The 17,833-nt window shown below is 49.8% G+C and overlaps 1 protein-coding gene across 2 annotated transcripts in view; it reads right to left on the bottom strand.

Moving 5' to 3' along the window:
* The window catches only part of PAPPA (pappalysin 1), a 257,144-nt gene that overhangs the window by 76,710 nt on the left and 162,601 nt on the right, over window positions 1–17,833 (bottom strand). For both annotated transcript variants that reach the window (XM_065946622.1, XM_065946623.1), the window contains exons 11-12: window positions 2,288–2,401; window positions 1,250–1,385 (exon numbers count right to left, since the gene is read on the bottom strand). In XM_065946622.1, coding sequence (XP_065802694.1) covers window positions 1,250–1,385; window positions 2,288–2,401 — 250 coding nt within the window. The remainder of the gene's footprint in view (window positions 1–1,249; window positions 1,386–2,287; window positions 2,402–17,833) is intronic.

Here is a 17,833-nt window from a genome sequence, read left to right as displayed (position 1 = left end):
GGAGAAGGGTACAACTACCCACTCCAGTGTTCTTGCCTGGGGAATCCCATGGAGAGGAAAACCTGGGGGGTTACAGTCCATGGGGTTGTAAAGAGTCAGACACGATTGAGCGATTGATATGGATAACAGATACTCACTTCTTTACCATGTGAGTCCACCAAGCCCCTGACCCTCATTGTCGGCCTCTAAAAAGTGAGATCATCCTGACCAAGCGCTGGGAGTCCTGCTCTGCTCGGGTGTGAGGCTCCCAGGCTGGCGGGTCTGTATCTGGGGTCCACTGGCATAGAGCCGCAGAGCCTCCACGGGAATGCCAGGGTGCTGAGGATGCAGGACAGGGGAGTCGATGGGGAGGGAAAGATGGACACTTGGGCATCAAATAGCAAGATCCAAAGATCTCTGCTGGAGCCCGAGTCTTCCCATTCCTCTGAAAAGCTCTCCACAGAGCCCTTTGCGATGCCAGGACAGCTATGAAAATATTTGCTTCTCGCTTAGGGACATTTCCCAGGAATCTGGATAAATCCAGAGGGGTTTCCTTTCCCTTCCTTATTAATGCGTTTCCCCCTTGCCTTGAAAACTGACCAAATAAGTAAACATAAAAACAAAACAAAACCCCTCCCCACTGCCTGAGCTGTGGCTTGACCCTGACATAACCCCTGGCGAGTTTGCTTCCTATGGGGCTTTGAAACGAGCTCCCTGTGGAATCCCACGGGCACAGCTTTGAAGCCGGGACTTCTGCGCCGGCCTGGAATTCCAGAGTAGGCTGAGCAGGGTGTCTGGGCAGTGTGGGAGCGGGTGGTGGGGCTTTCTGAGTGTGGGGTCTTGTGCTCGGCACGGGTCACCACATCTCAAGTGAGAGCTCATTTGCTATGGCGGATGCTCCTGGTTACAGAGTGAAGGGCAGTGGGCGATGATTCTGAAAACCTGGCTTCCCTGCTTGCTGGCTGGCTCTGGCCATGTGACCCGGGTCTCTCAATGTGTCTCTTTGGGTCTCAGGTGATGATACATACAATGGAAAAGCATCTTTATTCAGTCAAAAGAGGACTTTGACCTGAATCTCTTACCCCCACACCCATCCGATTCAGGCCTCTCTAGGTGTGCACACAGACTCATCCTGATCTGAAGACAAGCTGATGGTAAATAGAGCAGCAAGAAGAGGCAATGGGAGGCGAGAACTCATTCTCAGCCGATCCTTACAAACCACCCACGGGCAGATGGGGAGCCAGGTAGCAAAAGCAAGCCATACGCTCACCTAGATCGTGGCTCTGTTCTTTGGTATCAAGCAGCTGGACGCTGATGGTTTCCTGCTTTTGGTCCCCATAGTAGGTCCCATCGGTCACCAGGTGGACGATGACGGCGGTAGCGACCATTGGTTGAGAAAAGTACGCCTGAAATGCAGAAGACCCAGGAGGCTCAGCCATGCAGCTAGGCATGCGGTGGTGCGGCAGCCCCGGGGCAGGGGTTCTGAGAAGACTCTTCCATTTCGGGAGCTGGACTACTTACCATGGTCCATGGTGGGAACGGGAGGCAGCGAAACCTCAGAGCAAAGAGCACGGCCTCTGAGGTCAGAGACTGTTTTCATCTTGGCTCTGCTCTTTTCAAGCTGTGTGATGCCCAGTGATGACCGAGCCACTCTGAGCCTAAATTCCCTACCCTCTAAGTCATGGGTCTGTAAATAGGTGCATCACTGGATGCCTGGCAGGCTCCTGCAAGATACTGAGTCCAGCACACACTAAAACCACATGAAATGAGGCTTATTATTCATCACTGCTCCATGCTGACCAACCTCTGCACGAGCCATCAAGGAGACAAAGGTGCCTTTGCATTTCTGTAGGTGGCGGAGCTCCACGTGGGTGAGTAACACACACTACCAACACTTGAAACAGTCGCAGTCCACGTCGGGCAGATGGGCCCGTGGACGGCTACGGAACACCACGGCACATGACGAGTGTCACCCAACAGATGACCACATGTGGAGGACTAGAAGGGAAAGGACAGTTCCTTCTCCCTGTCGGGCTCAGTGAAGACTTCAAGGCAAGATGATTTAACAGAACGACATCTAAATGATATCTAAACTCTCAGCCAAAACAAGACTGACTGAAGGCATCCCATGAGCAAATTAAGGGATTCCATTCCAGGAAGCATCCCGCTGCTAACCGTTTTGTTCTCTGTCCTTTCCATTAACACCCTCAGCGGGTAGACAAAACCATCCCGAGAAAGGGCCGAGGGAGACAGTGCTTCCCCGGGGGCCTCTGCTGGACAGTCTGAGGCTCTCAAAGCTCTGACTTACCCGGACCCAGAAAGTGGTCTGAGCCAGCTGGGAATACGGATAGCTGATGGTGCAAGGGTACCAGGCATGCTGGGAGATGCCTTCGCTGAGATCGATCACCTTGGTCCGACACACCTGGAAAAATAAATAAATAAATAAATCAAGGGAAACAAATGTCTTAGAGGGTTTTAGAGGTTGAAATAAACTCAACTCGACAACACCTCACTATCCACCTATTCTGTTCTTGACACCGCAGGAGGAAACAGTGATGGACAGACAAGAGTCTATTCCAGGAGCCCACATTCTAATAATGCAGATGAGAAAAGCTTCCGTGCCATTCAGGAAAGGAGGGATAACACATTTGGGTGGCAGAGATGTCAGAGAAGTTCTTGTGGGGACAGGTCCTGGAGGAGTTGATACTTGAGTCGGGTCTGGAAGAATAGGATGGCTGTACACGGAAGGGTATTGCCCATGGAAGGAATAGAAGTAAAGGCTCAGAGGGAAGCAGAAGCCCAGGATGATGAGCTGCCTGGTATAATCAGAACTTGGGGAAAGCGGCAGCAAAGGCAGGCCTAATGGCCTGAATCTGTCACGGACTCTGAATACCAAGCATCCCTTCAGGACAAATCTGTAAACTGTGCTCAGAGCCAGATTAATGACACAGACCAGAACAGTGTCAGCGTTTGTTCTCCCCAAAGAATATCGGCTCCACCATTTGGGTGTGTGTGAGAGTATCTACACATACACACAGCCCCTCGTTCTCAATGACAGACACACCAAATGACACCCTAAGAAACACGAAGCAGGTATAGACAAGTAGAATTCTTCAAACTGAGGAATTTCCTGCCCCAATGTCACTTCATCCCATTGGTTCAGTCATTCATTCCAATACTATTTACTGAGTAACAGCAACTGGTCAAACACTCTGGCACAAGACATCAGACAAGGCAGACAGGGAGAGGAGCTTGGGGTGCCTTGGGTGCAGGCGCTCATCACAGAATCACATATGCCTACGTAACTGCCAGCTGCAGACCAGAAAAGAACTAGGATGGAAAAGGAGAAGAGCTACGATACTCTTGAGATGCGTCAGACTCTTTGCAAAAGGTCATCCCAGATGAGTGTTTTTCCTTGCATCTCTATTGGGACTCCTTTCTCAATATTCTCTGAGAAAACGGGCTTGTCATTCCACATCTGTGGGTCTTAGGTGACTCGTCTAAGAAGTAAGGCTAACCTAGAGAACTCTAAGGTCTTATAAGCTATGGAAAAAAAAAAGTGAGATCATCTAATGTCAATTACACAAACAAACATACACATGTAAAACAAAAAAAAAGGAAAGGGAAAAAAAGATATCTATATATATATATATATGTGTGTGTGTGTATATATATATATACACACACACACACACAAGGATCAAGACTATCCATTCCAGCAATATTTTCAGTAGCAAAAGATCAGGGATATGCCATCATCAAAAATTCTACAAACAATAAATGCTAAGAAAAGGTGTGGAGAAGAGGGAGCCCTTTCACACTGACTGTTGGTGGGAATGTAAATTGATAACAGCCACTATGGAGAACAGTATGGAGGGCCCTTAAAAAACCAGGAATGAAAGCATTACATGGCCCAGCAATCCCACCACTAGGCATATACCCCGAGGAAACCAAAACTGAAAGACACATGTACTCCAGTGTTCACCGAAGCCCTATTTACAACAGCTAGAACAGGGAAGCCACCTAGACGTCCATCGACAGATAAACGGATAAAGAAGCCGTGGTACATATACACAATGGAACGTTACTCAGCCATAAAAAGGGATGCATTTGAGTCAGCCCTAATGAGGTGGATGAACCTAGAGCCTATTACATAGAGTGAAGTCAGTCAGGAAGAGAAACACACATACTGTATATGAACGCATGTTTATGGAATCTAGAAAGATGGTGCTGATGAGCCTACGTGCAGAGCAGCAGTGGAGACGCAGAGAACAGACGTAAGGATGTGGCTGTGGAGGGAGGAAGGAGAGGGTGGGACGTATGGAGGGTTAATAACATGGAAACATACACGACCGTATGAAGAACAGCCAGCCAAAAGGAAACTACTGCTTGACTCAGGGGATTCAAATCAGGGCTCTGTAACAACCTAGAGGTGTGGAATGGGGAGGGAGGTGGGAGGGACGTTCAAGTTGGAGGGGACATGGGTAAACCTGTAGCTGATTCATGTTGATATCTGGTAGAAACAAACAATGCTGTAAATCAATTACCTTTCAATTACAAACAAATAAATTAAAAAAAAAAAAAAAGATCAGGGATAGTTTATATGCTCCCCTGTTGAAGAAGGGGTGAGTAAAGATGATACATTCACGTGTTAGGATTCTATAAGCAAAAGAATATTAAGAGGACTGAATGAGATTCAAATGTGGGGATGATCCTGAGAATATCTGACACCTGGTTCAATATGGACCCTGGCCAAGAAAAATAGAAGCCCTATTTGTGAGTTCATAGATGACAACATATAGAGATTGCAAAAGCATCGCATGGAATGAATAAAGAATGAGGTGTAAGTGGATAAGTACATTAGGATTCTATTTATTAAAATCAAACGAAGTTAGACTATACCCAGGGAGTCATACAGATGAGGGTAGAAGAATTAAAAATAGCATGGAAAGTTGCACATCAAATTCACTAATCAAAGTCAAGCTAAAACACATGGCTGCGCTGTAATCCACAATTGCAAGCTGCAATGCTTTCTTTTAAAATAAACGTTTTGTTTTGGAATAATTTTGTATTTACAGGAAACTTGCAAAGGAAGAAATACCAAGAGTTCCATATATGCTTCACCCAGTTCCCCTTAAAGCTAACATCTTCAGTTCATTCTTGATATATCAAATAGAAGAAGAAAAGGGTCTTAACCAACTTTGGAGAATCACACCATCACCCAGGGAGTTCCTGCAATGGTGAGCTGGGTTAAGATACCTGGTCCTGGTTCCGACTCCCTCAACATTTGATGTGTAATTGCGGACTAGCTATCTCTCATCTTTAGACCTCAGGTTATCTTTCGCATCTGAATGTTGGATTAGGTCATGGCTTTTCAAGGTGTCACCTATGGATTCCTAGGGTTGCTTGGAGGGGTCAATATGGGCTTCAGGATGGGGGAAGATGTGTTTACCTTCTGCGCCACGGTTTCAACCAAAGCATCTTCACCCATCTGTTTTATATATCAGGATGCCTTGTATTGCTTCCTTTGAGAGCTTCATCGCTTTAAAACAGAAAAGTACTGAAACTTGTTCGCTGCCAAAGTTGCCCGTCCCCTTCCCCAAGGTGTTAGCGGGTCCTGGGAACACGGTGTTAGTTTCCTGAATGTCACACGTAACTTCCTAAGCAGAGTGAAGGTGCCAAGAATCATCCATCTCATCGGCCAGAAATTAGGTGATGACTTCAGTTATTCAAATCCCTAGAAGCCTAATACCGAGGAGGCTGTGGGTAAAGCATAGCCAATTTAATGGGCTGGCAGACTTTTTCAAGTTTATTTATTTTTCTCAAAAACAACTTAGTTCCGGCAGACCCGCCAGGGGGATCGGGTTACATTTTACAACAGTGCGAGACTTCGCATCAACTATCTATGGCATTTGCAATCCAGGCCAGCGATTCGACATGTATCCTTTTGGAATTCTCTCCCCGTGTGTTCTTAGCTGCCTGTCCCCCAGCAGAGCGCAGTGGAGGGCATCTCTGGAGTGCTGGAGCCCGGGGCTTATCTCTGCATCTGCAGCGTGCACGGTCAGAGGAGTCTCCGACGTGAACAGAGCCCTCTTACTGCTTAAACACAATTTCCTCTTATCTCATCAACTTGATCAGCACCAGACAGGGCTTAGAGGGATGCACTGCTGTTATTTTATTCTCCCGGTTTCCTATTTAGTGTTGTGTTTGTTTCGGGCTGGCTGTGATCCTGACCATGGACAGTCAAAGCAGATCAGAGAGGAACAAACAAATGCAGCTGAACCTTTGCCCGAAGCCCCAGCCGATGTTAAAATTGTCTATGATCCTGGGAAGGTGGGGAAGGTTACAGGGGAAGTGGGAGGGGAAACTCACAAGCCCCCCACTTTTACAGACCTTATGTGAATTTGCTCATTCAGCAGCCATTGATGGAAGGGGTTGGCACCCGGCTCTCTCTGAGGAGAAAAGAGCCTCGCCCTTGGGCAAAAGGAGGGTCACATATCTAAGTGTGATCCCCAAGATACCGGGTTCTATGCAGGTGCACTGCTTTCAACCAGCCACGTTTTGTATCTTCTAAAAAGGCAAATCCAATTCCACAAAGTCTTACTGAGGAGTGTAGTCTTTAATGGGCATTGTGGGGGAACGAGCAGGGGGATTATACTGCTCACCCCGTGGGGACTCAAGCTCTCCCATCATCACCCGAGGCTGCTCTTTACTCATCCTCTCTCTTCAGCCAGTGTCTTCAGCAGCCTTCCCAATCTCCACCTCTCTTCAATCCCAGGCAGAGTCATTCTGCTCTCGCTCCTGGTCTCTAAGACACAAATCCTTCAACTGATGCCAAGGATTCGACCTTGACCCCTTGGTCAAGAGATGATCAGGCCCCAGAGATGTCAGGGAGGTAAACACAGCAACCTTTTGACCCTCTCTGTCCTCTTGGTATGAACAAAATCTCCTCCCTGCCTTTACATCACTCACTGGTTTGTGGGATACATCATGGAGGCTCTAGAAGCATTGGCAATCTCTAGGCTCTTCTAGAGAGATAAGGAGAGCGTCTCCTCTAGCTGACAGTGATCTTGCTGCATTGTTTATGCCCATGTTCATGGCAGTATTATTTGCAACAGCCAAGATGTGAGAACAACCCCAATGTCACCAACAGATAAGTGGATAAACTAAATGTGGTGGGTATACACGATAGAATAGTATTAAACCTGAAAAAATAAGGAAATACTGCTGTATGTCACTACACAGAGGAATCTCAAGGCTATTCTAAGTGCACCCACGTAGTCACTAAGAAACAAACACTGCATGATTCCACTTATATGAGGTATCTAACATAGCTAAACCCACAGAATTCAAGAGGGGGATGAGAGCGGCCAGGGGCAGCAGGAAAGTGACAAAGGAGTTGATAAAAGTTTATAAATCAACGTATAAATCAACAACGAAGTCTCAGTTAAGCAAGCTGATTAAAATTTTAATAGATCTGCTGTATAACACTATACCTATCATCAATAATGGGGTTTCCTAGGTAGCTCAGTGGTAAAGAATTCACGCTCAGTGCAGGAGACTTGGAGGAGATGTGGGTCTGGTCCCTGAGTCAGGAAGATTCCCTAGAGAAGGAAATGACAACTCACTCCAGGATTCTTGCCTGGGAAATCCCATGGACAGAGGAGCCTGGCGGGCTACAGTTCATGGGGTCACGAAGAACCAGACACAATTGGAGACAAAACAACAGCAACATAGTCAATACTACTGTTTTATGTCCATAAAAACTTGAGAGGGTAGATTTCTTTTCATGTATTCTCATCACAATAAACTGAAATAAAATAGATAATATCATATTGAATGACTGACATTGATATTCACTGAGTGAATGATTAACAAATGATTAAATGACTGAATAAATAAGTGATTGAATGAATCAACCAATAAATTAATAAATGACTGAATACAGTAATACATATATGATCCAGAGAAGGGAGGGGAGAGAAATTCATATAATGTTGCCATGCAAAGAGCAGATGTGGTTGGGCTGGCAAGCATCATCACTTATGTCTTTTCGGGGTAAGAGGAGGAATTACCCAGCATCTCCCTGATTACTTCTCAGATGGAGGACTCTCTTCCATTCATAAACAGCCCAGCTTACCTTTGGGCAGATTCTTCCCAACAGCCAGGGGAAGATGTCAAGCTGTGCTTTCTTCTACTCTTTCCTCTAAGCAGCAACACTCACAAGCTTCCGCATTTTAGAGCTTTAGAGTTAGCGGGACTTAAGTAGGTTACCAACTGGGAGCATTTCTTTTTCAGTGGTCGAGGGAGGGCAGGGGTCTTGGACAATACATCACAGCAAGTAAGTGGCAAACCTGATATGAAAACAATGACTTTCTGGCCCCAGAACCAACGCCCCATCGTCTCCTGGGTTCTCCACCCTCTCAAGCCTCCCTCCCTGACGCAGGACCATCCCTGGTGAGATTTCTACCCTCACCCAAGGACTCATAGCAGAAATCCCGGTCTCCATGTCACTTGGTTCTGCAGGAAGCCCAGCTCTATGTCTCTGATGGAAGCTGGGCAAGTCGCTGCCTTTCAACCTCATCTTAGTGCAGGACGCCCCCTTTCCCCTTGACCTTGAAGGGGGAAGTCTCATCTTTAGCACACTGCCTCAGACCTCTGTCATCTTCAGAGATATCTGTGCTTACTTTAAAAATAGAAACCAAGAGACACAGGGGACCCGGGCCGGTTCTGTCTGCCACTTATCAGTTGGACATCTCTCCCATCCTGTCTCTCCACCTGGGAAGTGCAGTGGTACCCCAGCAGCTTAAGAACACCCACAGGAATACTATCCCCCAAGGTCTCATGGACACAGTATCCCTTAATCCTCTCATTTATTCAGGGAGGCTGGAATTATCCCATTTTTCTGATGAGGAAAGAAGGCACGGAAGCTTTCAATTACTCTTTCAAGCTCATGCATCCAATTGTGTGTAACAGCAGGATCCTGGACTCTGAGTCCACGTTCTGAGTGCTCCATCACGTGGCAGCCCACTTGCTGTTTTGATTAAAACCTCTGCTTCCTCTGATGGAGAAGTAGGTACTGAGAACCATTCTCCTCGACTCCAGTCACTCCACATGCTCGCCCTGTTCCTGAGTGTGTGTGTGTGTGTGTGTGTGTGTGTGTGCAAGTGTGCTCTATCTTGTCCTACTCTTTGAAACCCTATGGACTGTAGCCTACCAGACCCCTCTGTCCATGGGATTCTCTAGGCAAGAAAACTGGGGTGGGTTGTCATTTTCTACTCCAAGGGATCATCCCCACCCAAGGATCAAACCTGCGCCTCCTACACTGGTAGACAGATTCATCACCACTGCTCCATCCCTGCTCCAGAGGTTCCTATAATTCACTTTCACAATGAAGAATGAATCATATAACCCTGCTACCCCATCCATGGCTGCCCTTGGACCACAGGATGGAAACTTCCCTAGACGCAGCTTACAAGGGCCTTGGGGCTCTGGTTCGGTCACATCCCCAGGTGCAGAGCCAGCTGCGCCCCATCCACGCAGGTGCACACACGGGCTCCCTTCCCACTGGACCACCCTCCCTCCCACGTGCCGCAGACTCCACCGTGGTGATGTGTGTGCCCAGTTTTCTTCCCCCTGCCCCACCTCCCACTTCCCTCCATGGCACTCGATGAGGGCCCATTTCGTGAAACACTACACATACTTCAAAGCCAGTCTCAAATATCACCCCTCCTCTGAAAGCCTTTGCTCACCCCCCCAGGCAGAATTAATTGCTCCCTCTTATGTGACCATATAGTTCTTTATGTATGCCTCTGCTACAGCACTTGTCAGGTTGGATTAGAGTTGTTTAGAGCTCAGTCTTATCCCTTTAAACTCTGAAGGCTTCCAAGGTGAGAACCATGTTTCATTTACCCTCAAATAAATCGCAGCAAATTGCCTAGCACGCAGGACACAAGAGGTACCCGTGAACACCAGTAACGCCAGCAGGGTATACAGACTGCCGATGTCTGCTAGGCACTGCTTTCAGGACTCTGGGCGTAGGGAAGCATCCAGTCTTCAGTGATGGCCGGGTAAGACAGGTGCTACTATTATACCCATTTAATCTATAAGGAAACTGAAGCCCAGTAATTCACTGACATGAACCTGGGCAAACTCCGGGCTAGTGAGGGACAGGGAAGCCTGGCGTGCTGCAGTCCATGGGGTCGCAAAGAGTCGGACACGATTTAGCAACTGAACAACAGCAAAATTCACTGAAGGTCACACAACGAGTTAGTAGAACCGAAAGGCAAATCCAGGCACAAACTCAGCCCTCACTCTTAACTGTACATATAATTTGAAGAGAGCTTGTCTACATGTGGCTCAGGGCTGTAACAGTGAATGGACTTGGGATTTTTTCTGGTGGTTTCTCCTGGTCTGCTGACTGGTTCAACAGACAAAAGCAGGCCGTTCCAGGCCTGTTCTGGGATGGGGCTGTGTGGTTCAAAGAGCCCTGGGCTGCCAGGCTCCAGGACCTGCCTTCTAGAACCGACTCAGTTGCTGACTTTCTCTGACATTCATCATTCCCGCTTGTAGAAGGATGGAGTAAGATGGAACCCCAAAGGGCTTTTCTGTTCTGACATTCTGCCACCTTTTGATGTCCAGTTCCTTCCAGCAAAAGTATCGATTCTGCAGTGAAATGTGATGCTCCTGTAGGCCTGAGTTGGCTCAGGGATCCCATGTCTCTGATACCCTGAGGCCAAAAGTTAACTCCTATCACAGCCGGCCTTTCTGTCTAAAGCAGCTGGAGAAGGAACCTAAAATTTTACTGCAGTCATTCCGGCAACGTGTTTTCTGTTTTGTGTTATTTTTCCTTTTTTTGTGTGTGTGCTGCAAAAGAGCTGGAAGTTCTTCTCCCAGAGCTTTGAGATCATCGGATGTTTGAGTTGGGAAAGTCCTCAAAGATCTGATTCCAGCCATCATGCCTGACAGACAGGTGGGGGCCAGAGCCCAGGGGGGAACAGAGAGGCAGCCTTGAAAGAACGCTGCACGGTCCTCTGGGCTGGCTCTCAGCTGGCAGAAGCAGAGGCCTCTGTGGCCCTAGGACTTGGGGACTTGCGTCCACACCAGGCACTGCCAGCCGCGACACCCAGCACCCGCCTCCAAACCTCCTCCCTTGCAGAAGACTGCTTTCAATTAGAGGAGTTAACGACGTCTTGCTTTCAAAGGGTTTTTTAAATCCAGTTTATCTTCCACCCACACACGATGTACACAAAGGCGGGGGACGGAGAGGGAAGAGGGGGAGTGGGCGTTCTGGTATTTTCCCACACAAGGGAGATGCCAGGAGGTTTCTCCTCAATTTCACTTTTACAGATTTACATGCCCTTTTGTCAATCACAGGACTGAGGAAGTGCTCGTCAAAGCTCGAGCCCATCTTCTCCAGTTTCCTCTTTCAATCCAAAGGGACCCGGGAAAGGGTCTCATGGAGAAAGAGAGGAAGAGGAGTAGGGAGGGGGAGGGGTGCATGCGGACAATAACAGTACATGTAAGCGCAGAATGCATGCACAAGGAGCACTTGTGCACACACACACACACACACTCACACACACACACACGTTCCCCAGGCAGTGGTTCAGAATATTTCTACTCAGGCCACATGCTAACCTCAGGTTTACAGGCCCCATGCCAAGCCATTTCCCCAAGAACTACAAGGCTGCAGAGGTGGGCAGGGGTCCTTGCTCTGAAGGCTGCAGGCTGTAAGGGGCCTTGGGAGACCGGACACAGAGTCAGCAACGTGAAATAAAGCTGCCTCTAGAAAGCTGGCGTGGCTGTTCCTTCGAGAACATGCTGCTCCCTCTTCAGAGCTCCCGTTGTGGGGGACAGGGCACCAGCTCTTAAGGATGGCCCCCAGGACTGACGCTGCGCCCTGTATTATCTCCCCTGGCCCTCACAAGAACCCTGAGGAATGACCGCTTGTGTGTGTGTGTGTGTCCCTCCTGGAGAGATAAGGGCTCTGAGGTTTGGAAGGCACTGGCCGCGTCCCTGGGACCTAGAGGTCAAAGCCAAGTGGTCTGATTCAACGTCCGTCCTCTCCCCACCCTGTGGCTGGACCAGCCGAGGATGCTTCGTCACAGCCTTTGTGTAACACACTGCGCTGTGGTTTCTCGTCCATCTGTCCCCGCGCCTGAGCTTCGAGGACACCGCTTGCGCCTGACTGATCTCCCCTTTTCACTGGTGCCCAGTGAGGGCACTGGGCAGGGCTCCTTGCACGTGGCCTTTGTCAAGATGACGCGGCTTTTTCAAGGCTGCACATGCGGTTCCGGGCTGACAACGTCTGACCCAGAAGCCCGGGTCTCTGGGGGCCCTGACCAGCACTGGGAGGTGATGATGACCGCTGGATGCAGGAAGACACCAGAGACCCAGCATCCGTTCAGGGGCACCAGCACGCCTGGCAGCCTCATCCGGCTACCGCCCAGGCTCACCCGGCGCTGACGTGCCGTGAACAAGCTGATGACAATGAGAGCTGGTACTCACAGCCCTCTCCCTCATTAGTGTAATGCACTCCAGAGCCTGGTTGATTCCATTGCTTCGCTTACTCCCTAAAACCACCCCGTGAGAAGCTGAGGCTGACACCTCAAGGAAGCGCAATGGCCCTCGAGCCCAGCAGAGCGGTCCAGGCCCACGCGTGGGGTCAGGGCGGCCGTTCCCCCACCTCCTGCCCAGGACAGACACCCTTAGCCCGGGTCTGCTGCCTCCTTGACTGCAGCCTCCCCCTGGCTCAGGACTGGCCAGGAGGTGGGCCTACCTGCAGCCTCCGAGCTTGGCTGTCCGCTCAGTGGGGGCAAGCATGAGGCCTTACTTGCTACCTCTTTAATACTAAGTGCAGGTGGTTTAGTCGCTAAGATGTATCTGACTCTTGCGACCCCGTGGACTGTAGCCCGCCAGGCTCCTCTGTCTGTGGGGTTTTCCAGGCAAGAATCCTAGAGTGGGCGGCCATGCCTTTCTCCAGGGGATCTTCCCGACTCAGGGATTGAACCTGGGTCTCCTGCATTGCAGGCAGATTCTTTATCAACTGAGCTACCAGGGAAAAGCCTAAAGTAAGCACTAAGCTAGCTGCATAGAGAATGAACTGACACCTATCACAGGGATGCTATTGATGCTAAATATGTATCAGGCGTCTAACACGAGCTCCACATGCCTGGTCTCCACGAGGGCGACGTGGACACCAAATGTCCCGCCCCTGGCTCAGGGCCCCTTCCGCCGACTGTGAAACACTGTGGTCCTCTCCCGCCTGGGTCCTATTCCCCACTCATCGCCTTCCTGGGCCCCTTCCTCCAAACTGACCCTCTGAATATGACGCACAAAATATCCTAAAAGGTATCCGTAACTGAGGCTAACGTGACACGGTACACACACACACACTTTCAATCTCCTCATCCAACTTTCGTTAACACATTTGCAATTTCCCCCTCCAGTCTCCATTTTCCACACTTATTAGTGAAAGAGTCCACGCAGTCGCAAAGAGTTGGACATGACTGAGCGACTAAACTACTGCTACGACTAGTGAGAGAGACAGAGAGACAGACAGAAAGGAGGAAAAAGCCAGGCCTTCTTTCCCGACCATTGGAAACAGTGCTCACTTTCCCCCGGCCCTCAGAACAGCGCTCCCTTTGAAACCTGCCTTGAAAAGACAGAAAGGGGAGGGCGAGGGCTGGATTGCCTTTCCTTCAATTTCAGGATTTATTATTTGTCATGGACAACAGAGCAAAGAAGCATTTCCTGTGTACAGGGCGGGTGCCTGGGGTGTAGAGTTACCTCCTCCTCCCGGCAGACCTCAGGGCCTCCCTACCCAGGAGACACTCGCGGATAAGGTCACCTGGCGTCAGATGCCTCCAGCCTTGGGGCTCAGCTCCAGGGTGGCTAGTACCTTGTTGCCTGCCCCCCGCCCCCCAGCGTCTGTCCCTATCACCTTAGGCATTTCGCACTCCTTAGGGCTCTAATATCCTCCTGGCCCACACCTCCCCCGTGTGTCTGGAATCCTATGGTTTGGGGCACAAGCCCCTGGCCTGATCAAATGGTCCTGGAAAAGACGCCTAGGCTCTCAAGGGGAAAAGTGCAAAGACGTCACTTAAAACACCATTGTCACGCAGCATCCTGACATTTTTACAGGTGAGGAAACCAGCTTTCTTAGAAAAGAAATGGTTGAGAGTCATAGAATTGATTCTTGGGAACCTCTCACTCAATGGCTTAATTTTACAGACAGCCACTCAGGACTTCTAAGGGCAGAAATTGGGTGTCCCAACCTTCTTCTAAAGGAAAAGTGTTTAGGCAAGGGGCCTCAGAAGGTGTCCACGATCAATGGCAAAGACAAAACACACTTTCTTTGCCAACACCTAAACTGGCAACGCTGTCCCAAGCACAGATCCTTTCCTTCCTGTGTAAGGTAGGAATTGCCATCCTCACCTGCTCTCCAGGTAGGGAGCCTGAGTTTCAATGGGACCAATGGCATCCCTAAGCCACATCCATTAGGACTGTGAAGTCTGGGTCTGATTCCCGCTGGTGGTACTGCGAGTTTGGCTCCTCTGATATGGATGAGGAAACTGAGGCCTGCCTAGGGTAAATGGTGATCTGCAGAAAGGCGACGATGACGGCGGTGGTGGTGAGCACCCACCTGCTCACTGCCATCAGCTCCATCCTCATGTCACTGTGAAAGGGAGAGTCCTATTACCCATTTTCAGGTGGGAAAACTGAGGCCAAGGGAGAGGTGACTATTTCTATAATCACCACGGCAGTGGGAGTTCTAGTTAACAAAAGAACACAGGTCAGCCATTGACTTTGTCCGACATGTGGGTTATCACCATGCCGACCCTCGGGGTCAGCGCCATCTCCCATCTCCCGGACAGCAGAGCCGGGCCTCGGGCGCGCTTAGCGCCGGAACCCACACACCCGTTTCGAGGAGGTGCTGGGCAGGGGCTCGGGCTCCTCCAGCTAGTAAATCCTCTAACAAGGGAGAGTGATTAGTGTCGGATGTGGCGGTCGGCTTTTGTGCGGCTGACAACTCGTCCCTTTAGAGGCCGGGCCGGGCTCATTTCACGGGGGCCCTCCGCAGGCTTGTTCCCGGCTCCGTAATTACGCCATTCACCAGTCAGCCAGGCCCGCCTCTGAACTCCTGACCCGGCACTGAAAGACTTGGGATCTCATTACTAATCTCTTAAGCCACCTAGTCCTCCAAAATACATCCATTTAAGTTGGAGGCCAAGGCTTCGGGGGTGGGAGCCAGAGAGAGGGAAAGTCCAGCAGAGGCCCTTCTCATGACATGGCCGTGGGCCCGCTCTGGGACCTGGCGCCAGAGCCACAGGGCAGCTGGCCTGGCTGGCTCCGGGCAGGACAGGCCTCCCCGAGGCTCAGGACTCAGCTCAGAGTCTAGGCTTTGGGATGGGGAGGGCATCTGGACCCACCTGTTTGTAATTTCAGGGGTGCGGGTAGGGGATGAGGCCCGTGTTTGTTTTAATTATTATTATTGTTGTTGAAAAGGGAGGGGAAAAAAAAATGAGCAGAAACTGCTAACATCTGGAGGCTGCTGTCCAGTTACGTAATCTCCCGAAGCCGAGGAGGGACACGGGATCCCCAGCCAGATGGTCCGTGGGTGACTTCACGGTACATGTGTCTCCTCCGGCAGTTAAGATGCTGACAGGGTTAGAAGAGTGGGTTGCGGGACCTTCTTAAAATTCTTGAGGGGTGAGGGATGGGGGCTTGGGGGATTGCTCCCAGAGATCTCAGTTTTCTTTTGGAACACTCAAATTTGGCTCTGGCCAAAGCTCACGAACTTCTTATATTTCTCTCTCATTCATTCATTCATGCACTCATTCAATATACACCGAAATGACACCTATTACGAGTTAGAATCTTTATCTCATGATGTCTAAGGAAAACGGATCACAGAGAAGGGGGAAAAGGCCATAAAGACAAAATCTCTTCCCCAAAAGAGCTCCCAGACCCAGGTGGAGAGGGTGGAGGGTAAATGATGATGCCAGCAAGTACCCATCCAAATCGTGGTGGGCTCTTTGCTCAAGGTTTGTGCAGGCTGAGAGGAGTTTGGAAAAAGAAGTTCCCAGACAATCCGTGCCCGAGCGCTAGGCCTGAAATGACGAATCTTAATATCAAGAGGCTGGAGAGCAAGGGCTGGAGGGAAAAAAAAGGCGAGAGAAGGAGAAAAACTGGGCCACAGCTGAGCCATGACAAACCCAGTTTCCCAGATGATATCAATAGCAGAAGCATGAAGGATAAAGTTCGAGATGTAGAATTTTGCTGCAAACACAATTCTGAGGACATTAGTATTTTTTTAAAAAATCACATTGCTAACTTTATGTGTTTCCAAATTGTACTGAAAGTAATGAACGACAATTCATGAATTCTAGACCAGAATATAAAAGCAGCCTAGATTCTGGAAGAGACCAAGAGGGTGCTGTTATCTTCAACTAGAAGGTGCACTCAAATCTGGATCGAGACCCAGAGATACTGGCAGCGTGAGATGAAAATTCGGAGGCATCACCAGCCTCCAATATGAATCCTGCAGCAGTATGAATCCGACGTGTATTTCAGAGATTGGCCACACTGTCAGTTTTAAAAAGGACTTTGAGTGGGAAACACTTCCAGTTCTAGACCAGAATACCAGGATAGTGTCATTCTAGCAACAGGGCCAAGCAATGCCGTCTGCTCTAAATCCAGAACCCCCAAATGCCTGTGCCAGAAAATCAGACACCAAAGACGGAGAACCCAGATCCAGCGAGCTTTACTCTAAAATGCCCTGTCTACAGGCTCGGGAGTGGAATTAGGAGACACGGCCAACCGAGGAGCAAAGACTGAACGTGGAAATCTCCAACACAGCTCGGAGCTACTCGGACTCACATGGGCCGTCTGCGGAAGCCTCCGGACTGCTCCTGTGCCTACTCTGGGACCCCTGAGATGTGCACGGGTTAATCAGGGGAATGGTGACCGTGTCCAAGCTTGGGGCCTGGTCACTGAAACCCCTGGTTAAGCATAGTTGAGCAGTGGTTAATGGCAGTCTTGACCACACTGGCCTATTCGAGAAAGGTCAAGGGAGTGATTTTTCACTTAAAAACAGCTGTGCATTGAAAGAACAAGACTTTCTCAAGTTCATAAAACTAGGAGTTTCCAGGTTGTTTTTGTGTTGTTTTCTCCCTTCCCCTTCCTCATCATCTCCTACTTTCCTAATAAAGATGTGTGTGTCCCAAACTGTGACCAGGATGAGGGACGAGTCACACTGCCTGCAGGGAGCCCCACTCAGCGCCCAGGTCACGCAGAGAGCCTTGTCTTGGGGTCTGCCCTTCACCACAAACCTCAGGGTTTTCTGATCCCCTCCAATCACCCTGGGAGTAAGCGCTGGAAACCCCCGAGTGCGTGCCTCTCCTCTTTGCTTTTGAAGAGCAGCAGTCCTCTTGGCAGGTCCGCTCCAGTTCGATTTCTCCAAGGAAAAGGCTCTGAAGGATGCCAAGCTCTGATGCACGCAAGGACCCAAGGACAGGGCTGGCATATGCTTTTATCAGCTCAAAGGAGGGCTCACACTCTGAAGGGCGGGGGTGGCATCCCTCTCTGGCCTTCCTCTCCAGATTTCAGCAGGAGGGACAGGGACATGCAAATTGGGAGCTCTGCCCATCAAATGTCTAATGGACACTGCTGACTCCCACGTCCACCACCCCAGCCACAGAGCTCTCTGAGGGACAGAGGCCATCTGCAGTGGTCCTCCCCCAGGGGACCCTTGGAAGAGGCAGCACACATCTGCAAAACAGCAGGGTGTTGAAGCAGCTGTTCTGAGACACGGTCCATGGGAACCATCCCAGGATGATCTGGGATCCAC

The sequence above is a fragment of the Muntiacus reevesi genome, chromosome 10 (genome assembly GCF_963930625.1).
Source record: "Muntiacus reevesi chromosome 10, mMunRee1.1, whole genome shotgun sequence".
Lineage (NCBI taxonomy): Eukaryota > Metazoa > Chordata > Mammalia > Artiodactyla > Cervidae > Muntiacus > Muntiacus reevesi.
The sequence above is the reverse complement of the archived record's forward strand: the minus strand, read 5'-3'. Positions and strand labels throughout refer to the sequence as shown.